The sequence below is a fragment of the Formica exsecta genome, unplaced genomic scaffold (assembly GCF_003651465.1).
Source record: "Formica exsecta isolate Colony F162 unplaced genomic scaffold, ASM365146v1 scaffold115, whole genome shotgun sequence".
NCBI lineage: Eukaryota > Metazoa > Arthropoda > Insecta > Hymenoptera > Formicidae > Formica > Formica exsecta.
Window position 1 is genome coordinate 3,005,442 of NW_021848490.1, and position 12,502 is coordinate 3,017,943.

Here is a 12,502-nt window from a genome sequence, read left to right on the forward strand (position 1 = left end):
AAGAGAATGAGATGATAGGAGTTATGCAACTTTTCTTCTTTTCAGATTACTTGATTTAAACCCACTCGATTATTTCCTATGGAGTCATTTACAACATTTTATTTACCGAAATTTTATGGAAACACTAGAAGCTTTGGAAGAACAGCTTCATTGTGCAATAGCAACCATCATATCGGAAATGGTCCAACATGCACAAGAAAATCTTATTTGCAGAGCAAATATGTGTATACAAATGAAAGATCTGCATTTCGAGCATATGCTTTAAAACATTTAATCGGCCCTTTTCAGGGCCACAAATATTTTTAGAATGTTGGAACAATAATTTTGGATCAAAATTATTCACGTTGTTATCTAATCTACTTATTTTACTTTCAATCGTTGCTTCGATGATATCAATTAGAAGATGTTATTAAGTAAGTCGTATTCAAAATAGCAATATTTAGATATCATGCATAGTTCTTATAAAATCTTTAGCGAAATAGTAAAATAGCGTACATGCTCACGCGCCACGCATGCTATGCGCATGCCGTATCAAGGATGATTCATGCGTAACCTAGAACTCATTCGTTAGCTTAAAATTGCTCTCATTTAAAAAGTATTTAGACTCAATTTTACCAGAGAAAAAAGTTGTTCCTTTTGGCGCGGACAATCACACTGTGCATTCCGTATCTACAAATTCTGGGACACCCTATATATATATATACAAACTACGGGGGACGGCTATTGTAGTTTCAAGATGTATCAAAGTCGATTGGGTTCTGGATTTTAACGGTGCTCGGCAACATGCAGCAGCAGCTTAGGGTAGAGCAGGAAACCGTTTCTGTGCCCTGGAGTCGACGTTGGATGTTCTTGTCAAACGGGTTCGATGACAGTATCCTGTATATTCCTGGAGGGTGTGTGATTGGGGCCGATAAATAATGGCGCTCGGTAACCTGTAGCAGCAGCTCAGGGTAGAGCAGGAAGTCATTAAGGCACCCTGGAGTCAACGCCTTGGAAGAAGAGGACAACAATCAATCTATTTAATTTGGAAGATACCCTCATTGATTGTCGGGACGACAATTTTAAAGAGGGGGAGTAGTGTTGCGTCCCTGCGGGTCGTCTAAGGCCAACCATTTTTTGATCTGAGTTTTCTTTTCATTGTTATATGATGTTAAAGTTAACTAATCAGCGCCTGTCTACAACGGAAAACAGAGATGGTACGACGGGGGTCGGAGTAGCGAGACGGCTTTCTGGTGTATAGACAGGCGCTGATTAGCTAACTTTAACATCACATAACAACGAAAAGAAAGCTCATATCAAAAAATGGTTCAGGACTTTTCGATTTGAATTGTTGTTCTGTATCTGATAGTGTTGTCCATATGCGTTTGTTTAGTTACACCCTGTATATATGATATATTTATAAATAATTAAGAACAAAATAGGCATTAGGAACTAATGCAGTATCTAAAGCACAAATAAATTTATTAAGGAATAAATGATACTATAGACGCGAACGTTTTGGTCCTTTTTTTGACCATCCTCAGCGCAACAAATATTAAAACATAAGTAACATTTATGAGAAAACGGAAATCGATGTAAAAAATAGAAATCGATAATCAATTAGCAAATAAACACAAAAAATATAAAGATAGTGATAATGAAACTGTCAACTATCACTATCACTATCTTTATATTTTTTGTGTTTGTTTGCTAATTGATTATCGATTTCTATTTTTTACATCGATTTCCGTTTTCTCATAAATGTTACTTATGTTTTAATATTTTTTGCGCTGAGGATGGTCAAAAATAGGACCAAAACGTTCGCGTCTATTGTATCATTTATTGGACTTGGATGATCCAAGTCCAATAGTATAGCGTTAAAAACCATGTCAATATTTAAAAAGGGAAATTATCAGAGCAACACATTCCTAACAGATGCGATCCATCGATAAAAAACGCAAGACTTACTAGAAGATCACAATCAATGTAACACTTGAATGTTGAACACGTTCACTAAATAATATCCGTTGTAACACAGTCAGATAGTGAAATAAAATAAATTAAAATATAAATAGTAGAAATATAAATAACATAAATAAAATAAAATAAATACAATAAAATCTTTGACTGACAAAATAAAGCGCTGGACTAAATGGTAATAAAAGTCGAAATAAAAGATCAGACGGAAATCGAACGTATTAAAGATGTTTCGAAATATATGAGGTGTTTCTCGATAGACGAGAGCGAAATAATACAATATAGATAGTAAGTGAAGCGTGTTATATATAAAGCGCGGAAATCTAATTATCGAGAATTTATCTATGTAAACATGTGTCATGCAAACATTCAGTATCCGTCTGCAAATTCAACGGGCGGAGCTCCTCCCTCGCCCACGCGCTTTCACTTTATAATAAAAAGTGAAATTATAAAATACTTCTTTTCTTTTAATTTAATGCAGAAGCACGCAGAACTCTATGTTCTATTAAATAATCGACAAGTTTATCATAATTATCACAAACTCTTAAAAACTCGTATAGCTTCATTTCAACTAAGTATTAACTCACTGAAGGATTGCCACACTCTAAGCAAAAGTACAAGACTACACTGCGAATAACTTACAAAAAATGTATACAAATACAGCATATTGAACGCAGTATTATGATTACTATGTATCGAGAGAGAACTCATATTCCACCAAGGTTACGTTCCAAAACTGTTGTTAGGGGAAACGGAAGATAAATAAGGGTAAAACGTCGAAAGCGTATGAGGAAACGAGAGTAAGCCACGTTTCGGAACGCAACTAGAGGGAAAGAATGGCGCAACGAAGTCTCTTTGGTTTGATGTTATTCCTTCTTCGCGGCACATATATTAATATTATAGAAGAAGATATAGATGATGATGAGCAGATAATGATGCTGTTGCTCAAAAAAGGTTAAGTCTGTGGATTTCGAGTCGCTCCGCCTAGATTAGAAGGCTTCCTCAATCAAATTGTGCCCCAATACACATTATGTCAGTTCAGGTCACATTTTAGAATTGTTCCTGCAACTGCGAATGAGCTTGAAAATAGATTAGCTCTATTATTAGTCAAAGCTGGAGTAGAAGGAAGATTACCTATAAAACCTAAAACCTCGAACACAAATTTTAGTATGCTTATGGATATTAGCAAATCCAGACTCATTTAGGTAATATAAAGCTACTCAATATATAAATCTATTTTATTACATATTTTCTGATGTCAAATGCAATTGTATGAAATAGGTCGATGGAAGTACAATTTGGAATGGGCAAATCATCGCTACATCATTGCTTCGTGCGTGTGATCCATTCTTTATGTGACATAGCCTCTGAAGTAATTTGTTGGCCAGAAGGTCACAATATAAATAGGATAAAGGAAGTGTTCAAAGTAAAAGCCGGCATGCCTGATGTCATTAGTGCAATTGATGGCAGTCACATAAAAATTGAAGCTCCAAAGGTATGAAAAATATAAAAAGTATATATAAATATGCAAAAGTATATGTTACGTCCAGACTCGGGGAAGGATGAGTCGACGAAAGGGCGCAACAACTATCTTTTATTATCCCGAAGTTAAACGTCTCGTAGCGTTTGGAATCGGATCGAACGAACTGACAGGTCTGAAAAGCAGGTAAACGACTGAGTCGCTATTACGCTGGTTATTCAGACGTTTGTTCGGTGGTCCCTTTTCGGTAAGAGAATTTAATCTCTTTTACGCGGGATGGGACCAAGTGCGATCTTTCAACTAGGAATGAGTGGGGGGTTTAATAATGAGTAATTCTTTTATTTAAATTATATATATAACAAAGTATGAATTTATTCATATTTTAAAATAAATGATAGATGTACATGATTATATAAAAATAAAAATAAAATATTGTTGATTATAATTTCTCGGTGAGTGCACGTGTGTATGTGTGTGTTCTAGTTCGCGGGTGTTACATTAATACGGAGGACATCAGTCAGAATGCAAGGGAAAGATTCTGTCGTTGACATTTAGGTTCTAACTGGTTAATACAATATAAAAATATATATCAGAAGTATAAAATTGGTCGCTTGCATATGTATTAGATTAAGATCAGGATTTAAAATTTTCTAAGACTTATTACCGGAACGGGTTGATGATTTAAAAGAATGAAACATTCTTCGGAAAGTTTTGATTTAAATAAGAAACAAGACAAAAAGGAGGAAAAGAAAAATTATTCAATTAAACTTACTTTTTTAAATAGTAATTCAGAGGTGGAGGGGTGGCGGTGTTTTTTTTGTACGGTGTTTCGCTTTGCGTCTCATGTCGGCAGCTCGATATTCGATTCGTGGTTGTTCTGGAGATGATGCCAAGTGGGGACACTGGTGGCACAAGTGCCTAACTCGCGAATTACGGTGCAAAAGCATAGAGTAAGACTGCGTGAAGCTGAAGACCGGAGAATAAGTGTGTCAATGTCTCTTTGAGTCCCCTTTTTATAATTCTCTTTTCGGAGTGTATTTTAATTCTAAGAGTGAATCTTCCAAAACTTCAACGAATTGAAATTGCGCAGAAGTGGGGATTCTTCACCTTAACGAATTAAAAATTGTGTTAGTGTCCTCATTAGGCGGGGTGTTTCTCCTACTTTTCGAATTTTCACCTGTGGTGATCGTCGATTGGTGATCTCGATATCAGTTCAGAGTCCCTTGAGCATTAGATTTCCCTTGCACACGTGATCTGATTAGAAAAAGTCTTACTTCCTTATGATTATTTTTATCAATATTAGTGCAGCTGTATTTACTGAATATTTCGTTACAGAAGTTTCATCATTATTGATTTAGTTGTACTTGTCAGATATTTCGTTAGAAGGAATTTTATTATCTTTTCGGTATCAATTTATTTTTCCGCTAGAAAATTCTATTGCGAGGGTATCTACTGATTTTTATTTATTTTTAGGCGACCGGCGCGGTTTCGTCATCGGTCTTACGCGTCTTTCTCACGGTTACTCATAGATATAGATATTGACAAATGACTAAATGTTTAAGAAATGTGTGGCGCAAGATGCTCTATTTACCGAACGATTCATTTTTATCACCGATCGACTATCGTTGCCGCAACGTCGCGGAAGGAAGGAATCGTGGAGTCGCCAGGACGTAACATATATATATATATATATAAAGTCAAACAGATTAGATAATAAAAACCTTGTTTAAATAATGTAAATACATTGATACTTAGGTGGATTCTGGATCATATCGTACTAGCAAAAAAATATATGCTATTCAATTGCAAGCAGTTTGTGACGCATCCTTAGTTTTCACAGACTGCTTTGCCGGTTATCCGGGAGCAGTCCATGATGCTCGTGTATTAAGTAATCCTCCATTACATAAAGATGCAATAACAAATGAACGTGCTTTGTTCCCCAATGGAGAGTATCTCATTGGGGACAAAGGCTATCAACCAGTGAGAACATGGCTTATTACGCCTTATACAGATACTGGTGCTTTAACTCAGGTATGCAATTAGCCTCTTTATTGTTTTTAGGGATAGTCAATAGCATTTTATCTAGATGCCATCATTAATAAATTTTTATTGCCTTTTAGGCTCACAAAAATTTCAATAGTATTCTTTCAAGAACTAGACAGGTTATAGAGCGGGCATTTGCTCTTCTTAAGGGACGCTTTAGGAGATTAAAACATCTGCATATGGATTTAATCCATGAAATTCCTTATACAATTTTAGCTTGCTATGTATTACACAATTTATGTTTACAAGGATTTCATGAGGATGAAAGAGAACTTGAAGAGTATATTAGAGATGGAGAAGAAGATAACAATGCTCTTTATGAAGAAGAACAAGACTTATATGAAGAATTATTAAATGATATTGATAACAATGCTACATCTGGCCAAAGAAAACGTAATTATTTGAGAGATAGATTGATTTAATAGATTGAATAAACGGCCTTTTTATAAGTCTTCCGTTTTGTATTATTTCCGTTCTATAGTATTTCTCTTGAATAATTTTTATATATTGATGAATCTTATGTTAACATTATTGCAATGATAGGTACTCATATATACGTGTGTATGTATGTATCATATGTATATATGCATGATGTAAATATGTATGTGTATATGTATGTATTTATGTATGATATATTATATATTATATTGTATACAGATAAAGTGAAGAAAATTAATTTCAAGAAAAAATCGTTATACAGGGTGTCCTAGACCATCCGTACACCCCTTTTCTTTCAAAAACTAAGCATTTTAGAGAAAAACGTTTTGAACAAAAATTGTATGGTTTTGAGGGGAACATAAGATGATGTCATTGGTTTGACCTTGGATGTTAAGGTCAAGTTAAGGACACCTTTAATTTCTTAAATAGAATCCCCTATTTTTTATTGCATATTCTTATAGCTTATGTCGAGAGCTTTCCAAAACACTATACTTAATGAAAAAATACTTTATTATAGTGTTTTGAAAAGCTCTCGAGATAAGCTACAAGAATGTGCAATAAAAAATAGGAGATGCCATTTAAGAAATTAAAGGTGTCCTTGACTTGGCCTTATCGATGCCATCCAAAGTCAAACCAATGACACCATCTTATGTTCCCCTCAAAACCATACAATTTTTGTTCAAAACATTTTTTTCTAAAATCAAGAATCAAAGTAAAATGGCAAAAGATCCACGCGCAGTTTTTAGGGCGCAAAGATATATATTTTAAACCAGAAAATTAAAAAATTTAATTACATGATTCGCGAAAAGCGGACGTTTCGGCCCTTTTTTGGCCATCATCAGCGCAAATAATAATAAAATTAACAATATAAACGGCATACAAAATGAGTCTTAAACAATTAAAGCGCAAAGTTACATGATAATCGATGATAGAAGGCGTAATCTCTCATGTCGCTCCAAAAGCAAAAACCATTGTCCACGTAGTCCATGTTATTTCGAGGCAGAAACCTCGATTCTTTAAGAGTAAACCCACGAACATGGTGATACGTTAATAATTGTGTCTGTAATATGAGCGGAGTGGTTTGTGTCAAAAAACGAAAAGAGAGAGAAGGTCCGTGTCGGAAATTACAGTAGTAAGACTTACATAAAAGAGACGCAACGCACAAGTCGACAGTACAAATCCTTTGGCAACGCAAAATCTTAACCATACTCACTAACTATCAACGGAGTGAAGAGAAGCATCCATCTCTTCCGTGGCAGCGGCACTGTCGTGTCTGTGTAGGGCGTTTACACACTTCCTCAGCCCGACAAATAATTGTTGGAAAACAACATTTGCGGGTCTGAAAAAATATGCGAGGTACAAGTGGCTGAATCGGGAATCGAAACCGTCACTAAAATTGAGAAATCTATAAGTTGAAGGCGATATGAAATCTGCATCTTTCCATCTCTTAAGCAAATCCCGTAGATGTGAAGTAAGCCTATTAGTAGGATCTGACAAACAGACACCGAATGTCTTCCAGAGGCATATTTAGCAGTTTTAGACAAACTCTCAAAAATTTAATTTTCTGTCGTTCTCTTTTTCGCACTCTGCATTTTATTCGCATTTATCGTGTTTTACCATACTTGACAGCGGTTAAAGTCATTGTTTTTAATTATCTTATATTTCATGGTAATTTTTATGTTTAATTTATAATTATTTTACTGTGTGTACTTGACAAGTACAGTAAATGTTATTTTAAATGTTATTTATTTATTTATCTATTTAATATAACTCATTAGACAACCATCTTTTTTACAACGACAACTATTTGTTTTTATTTTTTGGACATTCTGTCCGGACTGTTTTATATATATTTATTTATTTATTACTTTAATTTATTATACTACAGACAATGCTGATATATTGTTTTTCATTTTCACTGTTTGACAACCTTTAATTTGTTTTGTATCGTTGTTTACCGCTATTGGTAACATTTGTTTTTTATCATATCACCTTTTTCGCCGAACGATACTTCTCATTACTCCGTTGATAGTTAGTGAGTTTGGTTAAGATTTTGCGTTGCCAAAGGATTTGTACTGTCGACTTGTGCGTTGCGTCTCTTTTATGTAAGTCTTACTACTGTAATTTCCGACACGGACCTTCTCTCTCTTTTCATTTTTTGACACAAACCACTCCGCTCATATTACAGACACAATTATTAACGTATCACCATGTTCGTGGGTTTACGCTTAAAGAATCGAGGTTTCTGTCTCGAAATAACATGGACTACGTGGACAATGGTTTTTGCCTTTGGAGCGACATGAGAGATTACGCCTTCTATCATCGGTTATCATGTAACTTTGCGATATGTAATGAGAAGAAATTCTGAAAATAAACAAAAAGTCAGCATAAGATATTATTAATTTATGATTATTTAAATATAAATATAAACTATTATGAAGTGTGTCATTATTTTTAAATTAAAATATTAACAACCTAAAAATATTTTTACCTACATATTTGATCATAGCTTCTCCAATATTTTGGCTAATAGAGCATTTTGAGTTTGCATTTGTTTTTTTTGCAAAGCCAATAATTTTTCGTGTCACTTTTGCCGTGCCATTGCGAGATGTCTGTCCATAAATCGAGCTGCTTTGAATTTCGATTTTTCTTTTTCTTTGCTATAAATTCCTGTTCATCAGAGTCCGATACAGATACAGTAGAAATTTCAGAAGTAGGAGAATTAGTCAATGCTCGATTGGACGCAAGTGCAGGAGGATTGACAGAATGTGATTGGCCATAAATTTCATAAAATTCGTTGAAATAGGGGCATGTATTCTCAGGAGTTCCCGACTGCTTATTTTTATCTATTGTATCTACATATAATTTTTTATATTTCCATTTATCCTTGCATTGCAAATGAGAAAAGTTATATCCCTGCTTAACCAACGCATCTGATATTTCTTGCCATACTTCCTCATGACGTTTTAAATTGCCATTCATAATATGTATATTTTCTTTATAATGATAAATAAGGCGTAAAATTGCAGGATGCTTCCATGAAGCTGCATGTAACATGTAGTGACAGAATAGAATTGAAAATTATTACAAATGGCAAAGACTTCTTTTACTAAATTGAAAATGAACAAACATAATAAAAATAATAGCTTCTATACCTCGGGGGGCGTCTCCATTTATTTTCCGGCGTTTTGTCTTTGAAGGGGGTGTTACTTTCACTGTGGATTCTGTATTAAAATTGTCGTTATTTTCGAACGAAAATATTGTTTTAGGTTGCAATACCCGATTCATGTTCAAAGCAGCGGGTTCTATCAAATTGTTAACAATTGAAGATTGAGGATACTCTTTGTCCATCAAAGAAGAAGATTGCGTATTGTCTATTGCACTTGATGAATATTGTTACATCTGACTCATCTGAGTCAAAGATGGTGATTGTGTCTGATATGTCGCAATAGATAATGATTTCGGTAACTGCTTGTTAATCAAAACAGAAGGTTCTTCCGGATTTGTCACAGACGATAGACATTGCTGCAGTTGATTGGTGTCCAAAGTAGGAGATTGTACCTGATTTTTAGTATTTGATTGAGATTGCTGTAGATTGTACGCTTTGCGAACATCTATTGAATCTACAACTCTGAAAACTTTTCCTGCTGTAAAAGGAGGAAACATGATTTATAAATAAATGATACTGAATCGCACTTATCCAGCTGCAAAAGTTTTAAAATTAGATATTGAAATGCAATATACTTACAATTCTTGTCAACAACTAACAAATGTTTGGCACCGAATTTTACTGGAAATCGGTTTTCATCGCAAAGAATGACATGATAAACGGGATGAACAGTTTGTACTATGGGTATAGCAGAGACCGAAGTGTTAAGATTAGAGTTGAGGTTATATGCCGTACGAATTTCAGCTACATCGGGTACCCTGACGAATTTACATATTATAAACACAATTCAACAAAGTAACATTAAATAAAATTAAACATAATATTAAATTATGAACGAAAAGTTACACATAAATACAGATACTTACGTATCTTATCAAACAGAAAGATATGTTCTTTATTTGTTTTTATAGGATTATTATTTGTTGCATTTATTACGGGTATATAATCCTCTATGTTAAATTCAAATATAAGTGGAATGCTATCCATTCTGTTATCACTATGAAACAACTTAGATCACAAACATAATTCAACCTTTAATTTTCCTTTTCCCGCCATTCAATTCCTTCCAGTTCACTCGCACAAAATGCAGGTGAGAATTTTATATGAATGGAGGAAATATGAACGTTTTCTCTCAGTTTTGGAACGTACCCCACAAATATATAATATATTCCTTCTTAAACATATATGGAGTCACAAAAATTACGTTTTATCCATTAAACTTATTTTGTTTATAACTTTTTAATAAAGTGCGAATGACGGCGAAAACCTTTTGAAAGTTATTCAGGGCTATATCCTTGATAATAAGAATGAATATATATGTAGGTCATTGAAATCTGTGAAGTCGGCCCTAATGTAAATAATTACTCATTTTTTAATACTTTTTACTGATGATGTTCAATCAGAAAGACGAATATCGTATTTGTTACAAGACAGTGTTTCAATCCTTAAAATGAAATTGAGCACTTATAAAAAAATATGTCTCTTATACAACAATGAAAAATTTAAAAACACAAGGCTCAAATGATGAATATCAATAAATCAAAGAGGGAAAGGCCAATAGGAGCCCGGACGTGGTATTTATTGCTTAAAAATTGTGTGCTGTTTATTTAACAAAAGGTGTTGATGGACACGACATAAATTCGCAAATAAACATTATGAAATGACAAAAACCAAACGTTTCGGCCCACTTCGGGTCCTTATCAATGGTAATGATCTAATATTAATGTAAAGAAAGACCTCGTGAGGCAGAGTAATGCATCCAGAACGCAACTAAACTTATACTAACATTATAAAGAGTTTATAAGATTATCCAATGGATTGCAGATGACTGTAAGATTCCGCGTGGGTTAAGCTCATTACACGGCCGCTTAATTTTGTTCTTAGGCAAAATGGTGGAGGCAGGCGCGAGCAATCGAGTGACACCATAGTAAGAAAAAACAGATGGTGAACCTCTTAATGTTGGAAAAAAATGTGTGTCCAGTCTAAGCGTATGGAGCTGAGGGATAAAGTTCCGAAAAGTACTCACCCCCGATTTTTTTAAAACTCAATATTCTTACGTATTTTGATGCGCTGATTACGAATATCATAGTGAAAATTGGCGGCTATTTGATTTTCATGGTGAAAACCATGAAAAACCCATAAAAATTATAGTTTTTTACGCTTATCTCACGTGGAAAGTTGCAAACCCATGTGGAACCTCGCTTCGCGTGGAAAAGTGTATGCGTGGAAACAGTAGGCTCTACTACCAGAGAACTAGACAAATAGGTTTGCGTGGAAAGTTGCAAACCCATGTGGAATTGTATATGTACTGCAAAGTACATGCTTAGATGGGAGGACAGATATAAGATTTAGAGTCCATTGTTTTTGTCGAAAACTATCACTCGTACGGTAAAAATGAATAGGACATAAAATGTTTATCTCTGTGAGATCTAAAACTTTCGTCTAAAACATTTATCATGATTTTTCGTATTTACTGAGATAAGCGTAAAAAACTATAATTTTTATGGGTTATTAATGGTTTTCACCATGAAAATCAAATAGTCGCCAATTTTCACTATGATATTCGTAATCAGCGCATCAAAATACGTAAGAATACTGAGTTTCAAAAAAATCGGGAGTGAGTATTTTTCGGAACTACACCCAAAAATAAAATATATCTATAAATAAAATTATTAAAAAAATGTAAAACCTAAAAAAAAAACCTTTTTTAAATTTAAAAAATGTGAAAAAGGATGGAAAAAAAAGAACATGAGACTACATCTTCCTATGTCCTCGTCGTTTGTCCTGAATCACGCTAAAGGTAAGAAAATATATGTTATAAGCAACCGAAACAAATATTCCTCTACTATTCACTTACTGATGCTTGTCTTCTCGTAAAGAGATTAGTACTGTTTGGAGAACAATGATTTGAATATAAATATCGTATAAGATGAATTTATGAATGAGAGTAAAACAAAATCCAATTCAAAAACTGTAATTTCTTAATTCCTCACATTCAGGATCATATCAAATAAAAATAAAAGAAAATCAATAACATAGATTTGAATTGTGGGTCCAAAAAATTTATATTGATAACAAATCAAGTTTTTTAATAATCTTCACATTTTGGCCGCCTAGATCTGGATCCGGTCCACTGTGCGCCGCTTTTGAAGCTCGTCCAAGCCTTTTTTTTATGACGGAGAGGAAATGCCTTTACGCATACCCCGCCTCGATGGGGTTCGAGGCGAAATTATGTGGGGCTCACTCCCGGCTAAACAAACGGCCGGGGGACTACCCATCAAAATCGCTCCGGGTGATCTAGGCCCGGGCGTTAGAGAAGACCTCTCCGGAAACTGGCTGTTGTACTATTTCGGAGAGGCTTTCCGCCTGCGAGCCTGTCACGTGGGGGGGGGGGGGGTATTGATCTCCCCCTCAGA

General features: G+C 34.4%; 1 protein-coding gene across 1 annotated transcript; it reads left to right on the forward strand.

Moving 5' to 3' along the window:
• The first annotated feature begins 3,241 nt into the window (after positions 1–3,241).
• Positions 3,242–8,699, forward strand: LOC115237655 (putative nuclease HARBI1). The gene is made up of 4 exons (XM_029810847.1): positions 3,242–3,451; positions 5,192–5,467; positions 5,557–5,872; positions 8,599–8,699. The coding sequence occupies exons 1-4, from the start codon at positions 3,242–3,244 to the stop codon at positions 8,697–8,699; spliced, it is 903 nt and encodes a 300-aa protein (XP_029666707.1).
• Positions 8,700–12,502: the final 3,803 nt, after the last annotated feature.

Bases quoted from the DNA above. Each gene is read 5' to 3' on its own strand.
- LOC115237655 (XM_029810847.1), top strand. From the start codon at position 3,242: ATGGAAGTACAATTTGGAATGGGCAAATCATCGCTACATCATTGCTTC. The intron at 3,452-5,191 runs GTATGAAAAATA...ATTGATACTTAG, and splicing joins TAAAAATTGAAGCTCCAAAG to GTGGATTCTGGATCATATCG. The intron at 5,873-8,598 runs GTAATTATTTGA...CCTGTTCATCAG, and splicing joins TACATCTGGCCAAAGAAAAC to AGTCCGATACAGATACAGTA.